This window comes from Salarias fasciatus, chromosome 7 (assembly GCF_902148845.1).
Source record: "Salarias fasciatus chromosome 7, fSalaFa1.1, whole genome shotgun sequence".
Classification (NCBI taxonomy): Eukaryota; Metazoa; Chordata; class Actinopteri; order Blenniiformes; family Blenniidae; genus Salarias; species Salarias fasciatus.
In genome coordinates this window covers 19,865,524-19,879,941 of record NC_043751.1, presented here as the reverse complement: position 1 = coordinate 19,879,941, position 14,418 = coordinate 19,865,524, and the positions used below count along the sequence as shown (strand labels likewise).

At 41.6% G+C, this 14,418-nt stretch overlaps 2 protein-coding genes across 4 annotated transcripts; one reads left to right on the top strand and one right to left on the bottom strand.

The window, feature by feature from the left end:
- Positions 1 to 1,104: 1,104 nt before the first annotated feature.
- Positions 1,105 to 10,265, bottom strand: cib2 (calcium and integrin binding family member 2). Of its 2 annotated transcripts, XM_030097205.1 has the most exons (7): positions 10,129 to 10,265; positions 8,995 to 9,156; positions 7,174 to 7,208; positions 3,485 to 3,596; positions 1,995 to 2,142; positions 1,700 to 1,895; positions 1,105 to 1,621 (listed from the first exon to the last, which is right to left on the bottom strand). In XM_030097205.1, exons 2-7 carry the CDS (start codon positions 9,043 to 9,045, stop codon positions 1,600 to 1,602), a joined length of 564 nt encoding a protein of 187 aa, XP_029953065.1. In that variant the 5' UTR covers positions 9,046 to 9,156; positions 10,129 to 10,265; the 3' UTR covers positions 1,105 to 1,599. The 2 variants fall into 2 exon arrangements, with proteins under 2 accessions (XP_029953065.1, XP_029953064.1); XM_030097204.1 differs by lacking the exon at positions 10,129 to 10,265 and having other exon boundaries at positions 8,995 to 9,311.
- Positions 10,251 to 14,316, top strand: lrrc61 (leucine rich repeat containing 61). Of its 2 annotated transcripts, XM_030097202.1 has the most exons (10): positions 10,251 to 10,267; positions 10,370 to 10,478; positions 11,355 to 11,450; positions 11,541 to 11,687; positions 11,786 to 11,846; positions 12,257 to 12,342; positions 12,441 to 12,506; positions 13,164 to 13,232; positions 13,433 to 13,558; positions 13,664 to 14,316. In XM_030097202.1, exons 2-10 carry the CDS (start codon positions 10,451 to 10,453, stop codon positions 13,768 to 13,770), a joined length of 786 nt encoding a protein of 261 aa, XP_029953062.1. In that variant the 5' UTR covers positions 10,251 to 10,267; positions 10,370 to 10,450; the 3' UTR covers positions 13,771 to 14,316. The 2 variants fall into 2 exon arrangements, with proteins under 2 accessions (XP_029953062.1, XP_029953061.1); XM_030097201.1 differs by lacking the exon at positions 10,251 to 10,267 and having other exon boundaries at positions 10,293 to 10,478.
- The last annotated feature ends 102 nt before the right edge of the window (positions 14,317 to 14,418 follow it).

The following is a 14,418-nucleotide window of genomic DNA, read 5'->3' as shown; positions in this document are numbered from 1 at the left end:
CATGGGTTTATCATTGATTTCAACACAAATGGAGCTACATAATAAAAATCAATGAAATCACAAAGATGGTTAAAGCACAAAGTGTGTAAATTAAATGCATTTTGTACACTAATATGTAACTATGAGTCAAAAAACATAATTTCTGGATCTGATTTTTCCAATTTGTGTTTTGGTTAGGTAAAAACAAAGACAATTGAGTAATGTTGATTTTTTTTTTCATTTATAAAGTAAACTGTGTCTATTTATACTGAACCAAAGGGAGACAGTCATGTTGCTGTTCTTGTTCTGTGGCTTGTGGCCTCATTTCTACTCTATTGCCGTTTGCTGTTTGTCCGACTCAGCACCATCTAACCAGGCCACATCCATTTTGAAAGTGCTGCGCTGCAACAAAGACGATAAGACACGGTCAACACGTTCCGCCGCCCACCGTGGAATACAACCAGTTTTTAGGTGCAACCTGAGCTGAACGGCCAAGAGAGAACGCCGGAGCTCGGTTCCTTGATGTAAATCTGTACCTACAGCACAGCAACAAAGACCCGTTAATCATCAAGACCGTCTCCCTCCGGCTCTCAGCTGAGATTGACTGTGTGTGCAGGATGTAATCAGGCTCCTGAATGCTGAGGCAGCTCACTCCTAATGATCACGTCCCGCAGAACAAGTTATTGCAGCTCATATGATGGGCTATGCAGAGGCGCCGGCCATTCCTCGATCTTTAACGCCGCATGATCATCATGGGCGGGTGGGCTGAGGTCGACCGGCTTCACATGAAGAACCCGATAAACCTGCAGGTCACTCCGAGCGAGTGTGTCTTTTTGACGAAGGCTCGCAAACACGTGACGCAATCGGAACACGCGGAAATAAAAACATTTATTTGAAGAAAGACAAATATCTGAATTCACGTGAATACTATAAAATATACAAACATGGCTGTAACTAACATCGCATTGTAATGGCTGAGGCAGAGGATGAAAGCTACCAAAATGAGTTCGGATGACAAAGCCCTTGATCCAACTGGAGAACAGTAAGATATGATTGTCATCAACTTCCAGCTCCATAATGAAAAAGTCACCACCGAAACACTGCATGTACAAATACTGCGAAGGATATTTGTATGCCCTTGATGCCAGTGCTGCACTCTCATTCATTTCAGACTTTTTTTTTTTTTTTTCCACAGTCTTATAAATACTGAATAGTGTAGGAAGACTTCACTGGGAGTTATCTCATGTGCAATATAGGTAGATAAGCTTTTTTATGCATTGTTAAATGTGCTCAGTAGGCAATGATCCAGTCTGGTTCGACCAACCTGTGTCATTAACCATTTTTCACCCTTAAAATGTGGAAAGAGTCGCCATTTTTCCATCGCAGGTCAAGCCCTTTCATAGGTAGTGAAAGAAAAACAGTTTAAATCCTCATTGGTGAAATCCAGGGTGCCGGGAATTCAGGGACGAACGGACAGCTGAAGCGGAGGCCAGACAGGACTGATGGGTGACTTGAAGATGCGAGTGGGAGTCGGGGACGGTGCTGCGGCCGCGGAATGAGTCATACTGAGTCCTTAATGTCAGCACGACGTCAACATGAGAGGCTGTCCTCTCAGCCCTCTCAGATCCGGATGTGGAAGGTACTGAAACAATCAAAACAACATCATGAGGAGGCAGCGGCGCAAGAAACAAGAAGCCAACTGCGTTTTTACTGTGTGTACCTTAAAAAGTCTGGAGCCCTTGAGATCATATTTTCAAAATCAGCAAAGGAGAGTTTATTGTCTCCATCCAAATCCGCCTCCTCGATGGCTTTCTCACACACCAGCTCCACCTCTTCCGGAGTCAGCTCCTCCTTTGTCAGCTTGTTCAGAGTCTTTTCCAGGTCCTCTTTGCACAGGTAATTATCCACATTGAAATCTGTGGGTGGGAAAGATAAAAGATTCATGATTCCTTTCGTTTAATGGAGTTCACAGAATTCAGAAAAGCCAAGAGAGTGTGACGGAGATGTGTGATTACCATAGATTTTGAAGGCATATATGGCCTTGAGTTCTCTGGGAGCCATTTCACTGAGGACTGAAAACATGTCTACAAATTCATTGAAGCTGAGGTTTCCCTGCCCATCCTCCGAGAAGGACTCCACAATCCTGTTGCGAAATGGATTTTCCTGCAAATGAAATCGGGAGATCTTGAATCTCTGAATCTAATTGCATTGCAATAGAATGACATGCATTTACGTAAATATCCCAACATATAGCTGGACAGTGGTGGTCAACAGTATGTTAGAGCATGGATGGGCAACCCTGATCATTATGGGGTGGCTAGAGTTGTGATGGGTTTTCACATGGGAGCTTCATAGAGGGAAATCGCTCGTCGTGCTGTGCTGATCATGTGGTTCACATGAAGAAAGCTGACTCTGTGCTTTTGCTGGTGTGGCAAAGCCATCATTTTCTCCTCCACTGATCAACCATAAGCTGCTACCAGGCGGTTAATATCCCGGATAATTAGCAGGTTTGACGCAAATGGTAATAAATTTCACATTTAAGTGGACGCCATAAAAGGAGAGTTGTATTTTCAGTCATTCTGAACCTGTGACAACGGCTGCTGTGACGGGCTCTGTTTGACGTCAATACCAGATGAGCAGAAATAATAAATCTGATCGATGCTGTTTGTTATTATAGTATCCTGAGGCGTCTCATTGGAGCTTGAATCACGGCGCTCAACTACACAGCTCATTAGTCCTGAGTGAGCGGATGATGTATTTATAGTTATGAAGTTGTGGAGAATTCTTGTTGGCTGTGTATCGTCTGGGCCTCCTATATTCAGCCTCGAGTGCTCTCCATCTTTCTTGTGCCGCCTTAAGAACTTGGCGACCATGTGACAGTTTTACAGGAAAGGGCCAATTATGCCGAGGGGAAAGACACATTACGAGTTCGTGCGCTTAAAAGCCCTTTGCGGATAAGGAGCCAATAATAAACAGCGTGCTCCTGTGTGACGACGGTAAATGTGGCTGTGATGTTGCGCAACAAGACATCTGTAAAATAAACAAAATCATTTTTTTAAAAATCCAGACGTTCGTTTGAAATGTCAGACACTTAAAAATAGGAGGGGTTGGTGGGGTGAATGTGTGGGGACCGAAAGGCAGAAGCATTTCACGGCACATTAACTTTCATGCTCTCACAAAGTGCAGAGTCATACAATCAGATCAGGGATGATGGTTCAAAATCAATTCTGTCCCCGGGAAACAGAGAGAGAGAGAGAGAGAGAGAGAGAGAGAGAGAGAGAGAGAGAGAGAGAGAGAGAGAGAGAGAGAGAGGGAGGGAATCGATTAGGTGCTGGTCGGCATGAGCAGTGAGTGCTACATTTGTGTCTGTGTGGCAGAAAAACAGAAAAACCAACAGGATAAGAAAACACAATGTGGTTCAGACCGCTGCTGAAAAACAGAGAGCATGCAAGAGACGCAGATTCATTCAAAATGCAGGAACCACATTACAGACGCGGTTTCTTACCTTTAATTCTGGCATGTTGACTATCAAGGCTAACGGTAATTTACAGTCGGGCTCGTTGGTGTAGTCCATCGGCACCAGGTGTGGAGCCAGCTCATGATATCTGCCGTGCAGCCTGGAGGAGAGGCGAACAAAGCTCTGTTTTACTGCTTCTGATTTACTGCCGTTCAGTAGAGGAAATGTGTGTCCCTCAGCATTTAATCGTAAGCTCAGGACTTTGCAGGCTTCCAGAAAGCTTTTACTGAGGAAAAAAAGAAATATATTTACTCTACAGTGAAAGCATAAAACACAAACCCGAATAAATACAAATATGTAGAAATGCCAGATGATTATTCCTCATTTTAACGTCCCTGTCTCCATCATTCTCTTTCAGGTTAACTCTAAACCCTTGATTTGAAATTATTTATTACACAGAATAATGTCTATGGACTGTATGAAAGATTAAAGGCACAGTGTCTGGAACGTGGGCGCTTATCTCCCGCCTCCGATTCATCCCGTCCTTTGACTAATCCTGTCAGGGCGTGCCTTCATTTGCCATTTATCAGCAGGGACACCGGTCTTTGAGGACAAGCTCGCTGCAATTAAATTAGATAAGCCTGTCAAAATGATGGAGTTTCATTGGTACGTTCCTGGAAATGAGCAAGTAAACCGGCAGTTTTACTGTGCGATGACCCCTCTGCGCCCTACAGCGCCTGCGATTCCCGAGCAACTCATGAGGACAACTTTAATTGCCCCCTTGATTATGTTCAGTCAGCAAATTAAATTTTGCCTCCATTTTTTTCAAGCTACCAGACATTGGGAGTTATTGAATTCAGAAACGTGATGATCTTGCGTCAGCGCAGGTTTAGATCGACGGAAGGGGTTTAAATCCAAGATGACCTCTTTCTCAGGTGTTACGTAACGCTGGCAGCTGTGGATGGGAGGACGGATGCTTTATGCAGGTCGTAAAGTGAAGGACCCTATTACGCCCTCTGCCGATTGTCAAATTTGTTTCCGATCCGCTGCTAGCCGTGGAATCAAAGTCAGTCCAATATCACTGGGCAGGAGCACGTGCACGCACGGGGTGTGTTATCGAGGCAAAAAGAGAAGAAAAAGACTCGACATTTTCACGAGAGGGGAAAAAAAAAGGGGGACAGTGCAAATGTGACGTTAAGAACGGCCGGCCTACAGGTTTCAGGGTGGAGATGGTAATCAGAAGGTCACTGGTTTGAAGCACAGAGAAAACACTTTTATCCTCCATGATCACCACGGCTGTGGGCCGCTGAGTAAAACCACAAGCACAACGGCGGCTGCAGCTGCTCTGAACACAGGACGGGCTAAAAGCAGCGCACGGAGCCTCACTGTGCACGTGTGGCAAAGAAAGATATACGTATTTCCTCTTCTGCTGCAGTTCAACAGCAAATATTGTAGTTTATTCAACAAATGAATATTGCAAAACCAAGAAAACTGTTTTCTGATCTGTTACGTTTTCATAAGAACCTGTTCATCCACGAACCTTCACAGCAACTGTTCCAAGAGGAGATTTTTAACCCATTTATTTGCAATGCAAATAGCAAGTGTTTGATTCAATTCATAGTAAAGTGTAGATAATATAAAGCATATTTTGCAGATAAACCATAAAGTACAAAAAGAAATTCACTCCGGAAGATTATATTCAAAAAACGGTGGATATGAATTCAGACTGTGGGCGCCACAATAGTTGACATACTAAGGTATAATTTGTACTCAAATATGAGTACAATAAGCTTTAGGACATAGTTTGTTTATTTTTTTTTTAATTCAAACAACACTAGCTAATTACAGAAACATGAGTATTTATAATTGACTACTTCCATCCCTGTAAGAATTTAATAGGAATGCTATAAGAATCTGGTTATGCTCAATAATGAAGGGGGTAAATTAGATATTTAACTTGCTCTCTCTCTTTTTTGAATAAGTATTTATATACGTTTGCATATGACGTGTGAATAAAAGAAATCATGACTATATTGTCACTATTTGGTGTTTTGTATTCAAATCCAATAAATGATTCACAAAATTTCAGAAGGTATTAAAATAGCTATTTATTTTCCAACACCAAAACAAAAGATACAGATATGAGAATATCATCATCTGCTTCTCCATGTATGGTTCTCACTGAATGTTTCACAAGAACATTGTTGGTTGTGAACCATAAAAGTCATGCTACCGCATGTCATCTTGAGGCCAATAGATATAATTAACTTTCTTAATAGGGAAGTTGCAAATGTTGAGAGAGGGGTTGAAATGTCATAATATCAGCATGACTTTCAAATGTTTGAGTAACATGCTGAGATAACCACCCACAAGCTCAAAGCAGCAGCCTCCACAATGATAAGAGCACTTCCTGTGCTATGTGTAAATGTCATTATGTGTGTCTGCATTGCTGCATTCTCTTTGAATTTGCTGGAATAATCAGATGATTGAGTTAGGAAATTAAACAGTTCAAGGCGCCAGTCTGTATAACAACACTGTGCAGCTGACACACTGTAAAAGGCATCATGGAACTTTTCTTTTTCTTTCTTTTTTGCCTTTAATAAACAGCATTTAGTCATTAAAAACCGATGTGAAGTGATGGCGTGGCCTCTAGAGTGGCCTGATTGTAACACAGTCAGGTCTGCGTGGGTTTTAAAGAAGAAGACAGCATGTGTGGGAGATCTGTACTTTGCTCCTTCCTCAAAACCTGGTGTTCAAATGCACTGAGAAGAAATGATGTTTGAGAGAAGTTCAACAGCGGACACACCAAAAACTGACTTCTCTACTGCTAAGTCACTTCCTAACATGCATTGAGTGTTACAAAAAAACATAAGAGCATTTTAGCAGCTTACCCTTCCACAGACTTGCGCAGCATAAAACATCTCCACGAGTACATCTACAAAATTTGGTCTTTTAAGAATTATTCCACGTATAATCATTTATACATTTTAGACATAATGTCTAATCATCAACAAAAATCCCATACAATGATTCTGTTGAGCACAGTCAGATAACAATGATAAATGCCAAGTGAACGAGGTTAAAATACCCAAAACAAATACCGATCGATTAAAATCTCTCCATGAAATCAAACAGGATAACTTCAGATCCAGTTGTAAAGTGTTCCAGCTAAAAGTATGAAGACAGAAAGTAAGAAAATGTATTTTGGCCAAACTACAGAGGGAACACTGTAGGTAATTTATTGTAGGTCTGGAAACACTGAATGACTCTGTGAAGTCCCACAATGAATGGTTTGAATCTAATAGTAAATTCACTGTTGTGCATCAAAATCAGAAGAAAACAGTGTAAACAACATGCGCTCTATCATCATGTACTGGTCCATGATGGAGTCTGATGACAACATAAAGTTAACAGTAATATGGGATTCACAGAAAATAGAAGCATCACATTTAAGTCACGTTTGAATCAGGTAGAAATCCACGTGCACAAATGTGGTTACATGGATGACAAGGATGAGACACTCCTTTGACCAATAGTTAGGAAATGGTGCGGTCAGACATTGTGAAGTGATTTTTCTCCTCTCTAATAATGCCAGAGGGATCAGTGAATCCACAAAAAAAAGTTCCACAACAAATCCACATCAACAAGGGAGAGTGCATCTGGCCAACACTAATGAGTGCTTTACAACTGAGCGCTTGAGTCGGATCCAAAGTAATAAAAATTGATGAAACGCTTACCGCAGAATTTCCTTCCGGGTAAAAAATGTACAGTCCTGTATTGAAAGAAAAACAGAAAGAAGATAAATCCTATCAATTTAATCAACAATATACTGTAAAGCACAATAATACCTGGTGAAATGCAGTCTTGATGACTCATCGTCTCATCACTGTTTTTTTTTTTCTGAAGTCATGTGAAGGACCGTTACAGGAAAACGCCGAGAGAGGTGTCTGGTTTCTCTTAAACGATGATGTGTGTGTGAGTACACCAGGAAACATGATCGGCCGTTGTCTGACATGCATGTGCTGGCACACACATTATCCAACGGCCCCGGCGGAGGCACCTCAGTTTACGTCCGTCTATTGTGTCCATGCTGTCTGTGCTGTGCTGCTGGGTGTAAAGAAGCAGGGCGCAGTCTGCCGAGCTCTGGAGACAAAAACACGCCTTCCTGAGTCCTGCTCTGCTCTAACTGCTGCATTCATCCAGGGATGAAGAGGCCTACTGATTGATCATACTGTTTATGAGTATATTTAATACAATCCCTTTATATTTCTTTCTGAACAAACCACCCAATTTCAGTCAGATGGTGTTGATCCCATTCTTGCAGCTTGATCCCTTTAAATATTTGAGCTAAACTTGAAGTACAAAGTCTACACAAACACTGAGAGTTACAGAACGCAGCAGTATTCTCAGGGTATAGCTGGAGTAACCAGAGAGGCTCTTGAGATCTAAACTGTGCCCTGAGAGTAGAGTTTCACAGCATATCACGCTGGCTCGGCATCAATTATTAAGCCCACACCTAATCACAAGATAAACCTGTGCACATGAAGATGCGTCCCTGGATTGTCGTTACAGGGAAACAAAAGGTCAGATCTTCTTGGATGGTAACTCGACGTATACGGGATCCTACAGTTCGCAGTGAAATTAAACCTTTAGGCTATTCTCTCCTTTCAAGACTATGTCAATATTTAAAGGGTTGACTCATAAGTGATGACACTTCGATAGGAAATTAATATTTTATTCTATTAAGCTATGCATCATATGCCTGTTAAGGCATACATCATGACAAAACCTAATATTCACTATGACCATTGGTTTATTTCTCTGAATTTACTTTATCTTCACGATTCTTTTTAAAATTTCTCTAGTTACACAAGGTCTGAAAATCTGAATGAATTACAGCGTAAGATTTTCAGTCTTTCCTGAAGGCGGAGTTCGAGCTGCACATGAATGAGATACAAAAGTTACCTGGTAAAGTTACCAGTTGGGAAATCCCATTTCCCAGTTGGGCACATACACATGATAACAAAGACTGTCCAGTTTGCTCACTAAAATCATCTGATTAGTGGCAAATTACATTCTCAATTAGCATATAAACCAGCAGAGAGATTAAATGGCACCCGTAACATCAGTATTTTCATTCAGCATCACTTCTACAACTAAATACTGTTGTTTTCAGCAGTTTGGTTATTTTCACTTGAAATGTGATTAGAATATTAATAACAATATTAGAATGTATTTATACAATAGATGCACAAATGTGATTGTATAGAATAATCTTATATTAGACTCTGCAAGCTTTAAAAAAATTCCCATTTTCACTGTGGGAAATTCCCAGTCATGGTGATTCAGACATCGCCCCCTTTTCCCTCTTCCTAGTTCCTCATATTGACAGAATTAGTCATGAAAATCAAAAACTGAGCATCGTGTGATCAGATGGGGATGTAAATACCATAACTGGTTTCAAAAATCGCCAGACTTTGCAGTTCACATGTCATGACAGAGCTGAGTCTTACAGTAAATGTGATGTTTTTCAGTGCAGGTGTGACATGCAGGCTCACCTGGTAGGCATCCAGCTGCTCGTCGGTAAAGATCGTTTGTTTATTACCCATCTTAACCAGGCTCTCGGCTGCTTGAACACATTCACAGCACTGGACGTCCGGAGCCTTTTCTCAACGGGAGGCATTTAGTCCAAGTCTCCGCACAGGATGACTCGATCGGTCCTGCAAAATGTTAAAAAGGGTCACTGCTGTCCTTCCAGCACATTCCCGCCATGGCCGCCAAACGTGGCTGGATGCTGCATGCCTCCAAGCAGGAGGAGGAAGAGGAGGAAGAGTGGAGGAGCAGCCTGCAGCCCTCCGGGAGCCGTGTGGGCGTGTGTGTGTGTGTGTGTGTGTGTGTGTGTGTGTGTGTGTGTGTGTGTGTGAGGAGGCTGCAGTCTGCGGAGTCCGAGCAGTGCAAACTGATCTGCTTCTCCCTGATCATCCACACACATACACACACACACACACACACACACACACACACACACACCAATGAGAGCTCTGCTAGATAAATAAATAAAAGCAACCACAGCCTGCTGGTAAAGATGACGGGGCTACCAATAAATACAGACCTTCAACACTATAAGAATGTCATGATCCTATTATTAAATATTATAATCGTTTCATTACTTCTTCCCATTTTTATTCATGATAAAATAGATATATGTGTTATTTGTGTATTTCTAAGTGCCTGTAAATACTGTAAGTGTGCGTGTCTAGATAGGTGGGTGTCCAGTATTGGATGATGGGCGTGTTCTACCAAATAATCCAGCCTTAAGGGACATTCTAGCCGTATAAAATTGACAAAATGCGCAACATCGATAGATTGCGCAAGTAGAAACATGCCAGATCTATTGCATGGTAATTTGTATTAAGCACAGTGCAACCCTGGATCTTTGCGCAAATAACGGATCCATTATTTGAGCATATAATCGCTCAAAAGTGCTTTACAAATACACATTGAACATTTTCAGATATATTTTTGTTGATTGTCAGCCAGAAAGGAATACACTTGAACTCGGCATCAACATTTGTGCGAATAATTCCCATTATTTCACTCACTTTAATATTTTATTACTACATCGTTCCACCGAAAACTGAGTTTTATCAGTCTTGTGACAAAGAGTCAAACTTTTAATGGACCCAGAGGACCTGTTGCGCTGCAGCATCCTGTCAGAAACCCTGGATGTGGAGAAGTCCGGGGCTCTGCGCTCCCCTTCTGCGGGCCCTGGGCGCCCTGCGGCCGGGGCGCGCCGCCTCTCTTCCCCCCCGCCGGGCTGCGGAGACCGAGGTCCGTCTCGTCGTCTCTCCTCCACCTGCCAGTTAACAGCGAGCGTGTCCTGACTACACCCCGGGACAGATGACAGTTTCACACCTCCCCCCCTCTCCCCAGATCGCCGCCGCACTGCCTGCCACCTGCCTCCCTCCACATTCCGTGTCGGTTCCGCGGCTGTGAGCGGCGCGGCTGCTGAGGATGGACTCCAAGCGCGAGAAGGATCAAGGTAAGTTCGGACGGCGGTAGCTTGTTGCTACGCTAGCCGCTAGCCGCCGATGCTAGCTAGCTGCTGTCAAAGCTGGGGGAGCAACCGAGTCGTTTATATAATACCGTGTATGTGTGCGTGTGTCATCACAGGAGGGGGGAAAAACAGAGGAGGACAATTATCATTTCATTAAATAACCCACCCACTCTCATCCGGCTGAATCATCCTCATGAATTCGCTCACAGCTAGCGACAGACACATGCTAACAACAGTTTTTTTTTTTTTTTTTACGCTCCTGCGAGGCGAAACTAAACACTTTTAACATGAGCAGCCGCAAAGCAAGGCACCCGTCTGCGTCTCTGCGGAGCAGCAGTCACAAGTGGGGAAAAAACAGTGAACCTGAGCTGTGAATATGACATAACAGCATGTAATTGGGTTAAAAACAGACTCCAGAGCCTCGTTATTTTTGCAGACTGTGATTGTTCCTCCTCTCTTAAGGGGGTTGTTTCATTAGAGGAGAATCCATGTGCAGCACACTGACATTGCCTCAGGACAGTCAACCAAATATAACTCCTCAGTCCCTATTCATGCATGCAACTGGCGTGATAAAGCCTCTGAGCAGCAGCACAGGGCTGCAGCTGGCCGTCTGTGACCCTGTGCCTCTGAGCTGGCACAGGAGAAGCTGCCAGATAGCAAATTTATGGGATGCATGATTTGTTGTTCCCTATTTGGAGATGATTGCATGGGCTGTTTGCTCTGCTCCAGTGTAAAATGGAAGAGACGTCCAGCAGTTTCCTCTGGCCGTTGCTGACTCAGAAATATGCAGCGGAGCTTGTTTACTGTGAGAATGGAGAAATAAATATCCTGTGTTAATGCTGCAGTCTGCCATCCTTTCAGATGCTGACTGCGAGAAGATAACAGCTGTGCTGCTCAAGTCTCGGACAGGGGAGTTTGATCTGGAGTCCATCCTGTTTCTCAAATTGAGAGGTCTTGGTAAGATAAAATTGATATATCTGTATCTGCTTTAGGTTTAAAAATGCTTTACTGTCTACAGTTTTTTTTTGATTGTTTTCAATCTTACAGGTATACGTGACCTTGGATGTATTGGAGAATGTATAAATATAGAGAGACTGGACCTCTCTGGGAATAATATCACAAATTTAGCTCCTCTGTCATCGCTGTGGCTTCTTTCTGTTCTCAATCTGTCAGCCAACAGGATCTCCAATATAGGTAGGTTTTCTTTTTGTTGCATGAAGGTCTTATTTAAGAGTCATCGTGAGTGGACAAATTGTTACTGTGCATTGGTTGATTTTCTTTGTGTTTTTCAGAGCCTCTGCGCAGCTGTGACAATTTACAGAACCTAAATGTGGCTGGCAATATCATATCCTGGTAGGAATGATCCGTTGTGTCCTGAAAACAGTGGGTGGGAGTTGATAATGAGAGTAAACAATGACTTTTTTTTTTAAATGAAGACACTATTTTTGCAAGCAGAATAGAGATGATTTGTTTTTGAATTACATGTTAGGGCAAAACAGCTGCAGACTACATTCATCGCCACCTTTTTAGGTACACCCCTTCAACACAACTACTCATCAACACACATTGTTCAGTATTCAACCAAAAATCAGTGCCTGGTTTGAGATGAAGCCTGAGCAACATGAGAACTGGTGGAAGCTCAAACTCCCACTGTTTGAAAACCTCTGATTTTTAAGACTAAGAATGTGAATATATCTCTAATTCTTATGTCAATTGTTCAACAATGTTTTGTTTTTAACCAATATACCTATTTTTTCCAACAGCATTGAAAACCTCCGCTGCCTTGCTTCATTGAGAAAGCTAGAAAACATCCGGTTTAAAGACAACACGTACAATTACTCCAACCCAGGTACCTTTTTATGATTGTATCTGAAACCTTTCAGGTTGATTTGAATAATATTTGTTTTTTTTTTAAATCTGCCAGCAAACACAAAATCTCTCTGTCAGTTTGCAGGAACGCTTCGTACAGAACCGTACTTCTCGAAATGTTTCCCAACATCAAGGTGCTGGATGGTAAGATTTATTCATCAAATTGACATCCAACATCTGAGGAAAGATTTTAGTATTTAAGATAAGACTTTTATTTCCTGCAGGGGATAGCATAGTTATTACAATAATGCCACATAGCACAAGTGGTTTTTGAACCTGAACAGTTTAGAAAATGACAATAATTAATATTCACGGACAAAGCTATAGACCAAGGGTGTCAAATGTGCGACCCGTGGACCAGAACTGGTCCACCAGAGAGTCTGATCTGGCAGCAAGATGAAAATTGCCTGCTGTGAGAAATTATGACAATAAATGCATTTAATTCATTTCACCACCAGGGGCGCTCAGATGTCTAACAGATTCTTATTCTCAATTCAGTTTAGGTGATTAGAATTACAACACAGATGTAAAAATATTTTTATATAACAACTTAGCCTGATCATAATATGAACTAGACTATTATATTTTTTAATTCCAGCTACATGTGACCAAATGTTTTTTCTATTAAAGATGTAAAGCCCATGGTGATTTGAGGCATGTTATTGTTGAAATTTGAGTTCTTTTTTTAAATTTCAGGCTGTATGTGGCTCCTGAAGTAAAATAAGTTTGACACCACTGCCAAAGAAGTGTCAGAATCATTAAAATAAAGTCTTTATTATTTGGATTGTGTTTTAATTGAAGGTGAGAGAGTTGTCGGACGTGGGAGTGAGTTGTACCAGTTGTGCAAAGACATAGACGACACGATCAAAGGTATAATTTTCTTTTTCTTATAATCAACTGTATGACAGTAGAATGTGTTCTGTACCTCATCACACACCATAATTTCTATCAGATTTGTGATTACTGTTTTTATTTAAAAGGAAATATACCCACTATATATACCCATTTAGAAGAATCTAACTCAGTAATGTGTTATTTTTCTACCATCTTTAATTGTGATGCATGCTTAGCTGGTGTGTACAAGAATGGACAACTTGTTGAGCATCCAGACTGCAAACCATGGGTGGAGGACAACTACTGGGAGATTAAAAGGTCAAACAATGCCATTGTTGAAGAAGCCTACAAACAATTTAATGGTAAGAAGTTCTCTGAAAAGTTGGAGTTATTTATAATTCAACATATTGATTATTTATCGTGTGGTTTTCGGTGACATTCATTGTTCCCGCTGTTCCTCTGTGCAGATGTTCTTCATGAATGCCGCCTCCTCAACAACAGAGCCACCCATGTGATTTCGCAGACGGAGAGATCCATGAGCCTGAAGAAGCAGCCAAAGCAATACGCCATCTGATCGCGGCTATTTTCCACCTTTATGTGCAATATTTAGCAACTTTTCTGTTGTGTTATATACCATGACTAATGTACTGTAGGCTTTCTAAAGGACCACATTGTATCCAAATGCTTGGTAACTGTCATTGCCAGACGTGTGCTGTGTGTTGCAGGGTGTGGTGTTTGTTGAAACTGTACACATTCTATGCATTCAGTCCTGGCGCAAACATGTAGGTGGTTTAAAGAAACCTTTACCCATACTGACAGCCCTCAGTTTGGTCCAACGATGTCTTTACTTGCACAGTGTGCATTTTGTACCATGTAGCTTGCATTTATGCTCAGAGCTATGCTGCTTAAGAGTTTCTATACGTTTTCAGTGATTTAAGAGCTTTTTTTCCATTTTGCATTGCTGGATAGTTCGGAGAGTTCATGTGGAACATGCTGTGTGCTTTCTTGGTATGTTGAATTTTTTGCAAAAAGTGATTTGAATGATTAAATCAGCCGTTTCTACTTGTTTTATACCATAGAGTTTATTATGTGCAAATTCAACTTGTGGGAAATATAACGCTAACCAAGCTTCAAAACTGTGTCGTCTTATCTTTTTACATATTTTTAAGTTGATTAAGTCATAAACACAGGTGCAAACACATTAAAAAGAAACCTGTCCTTT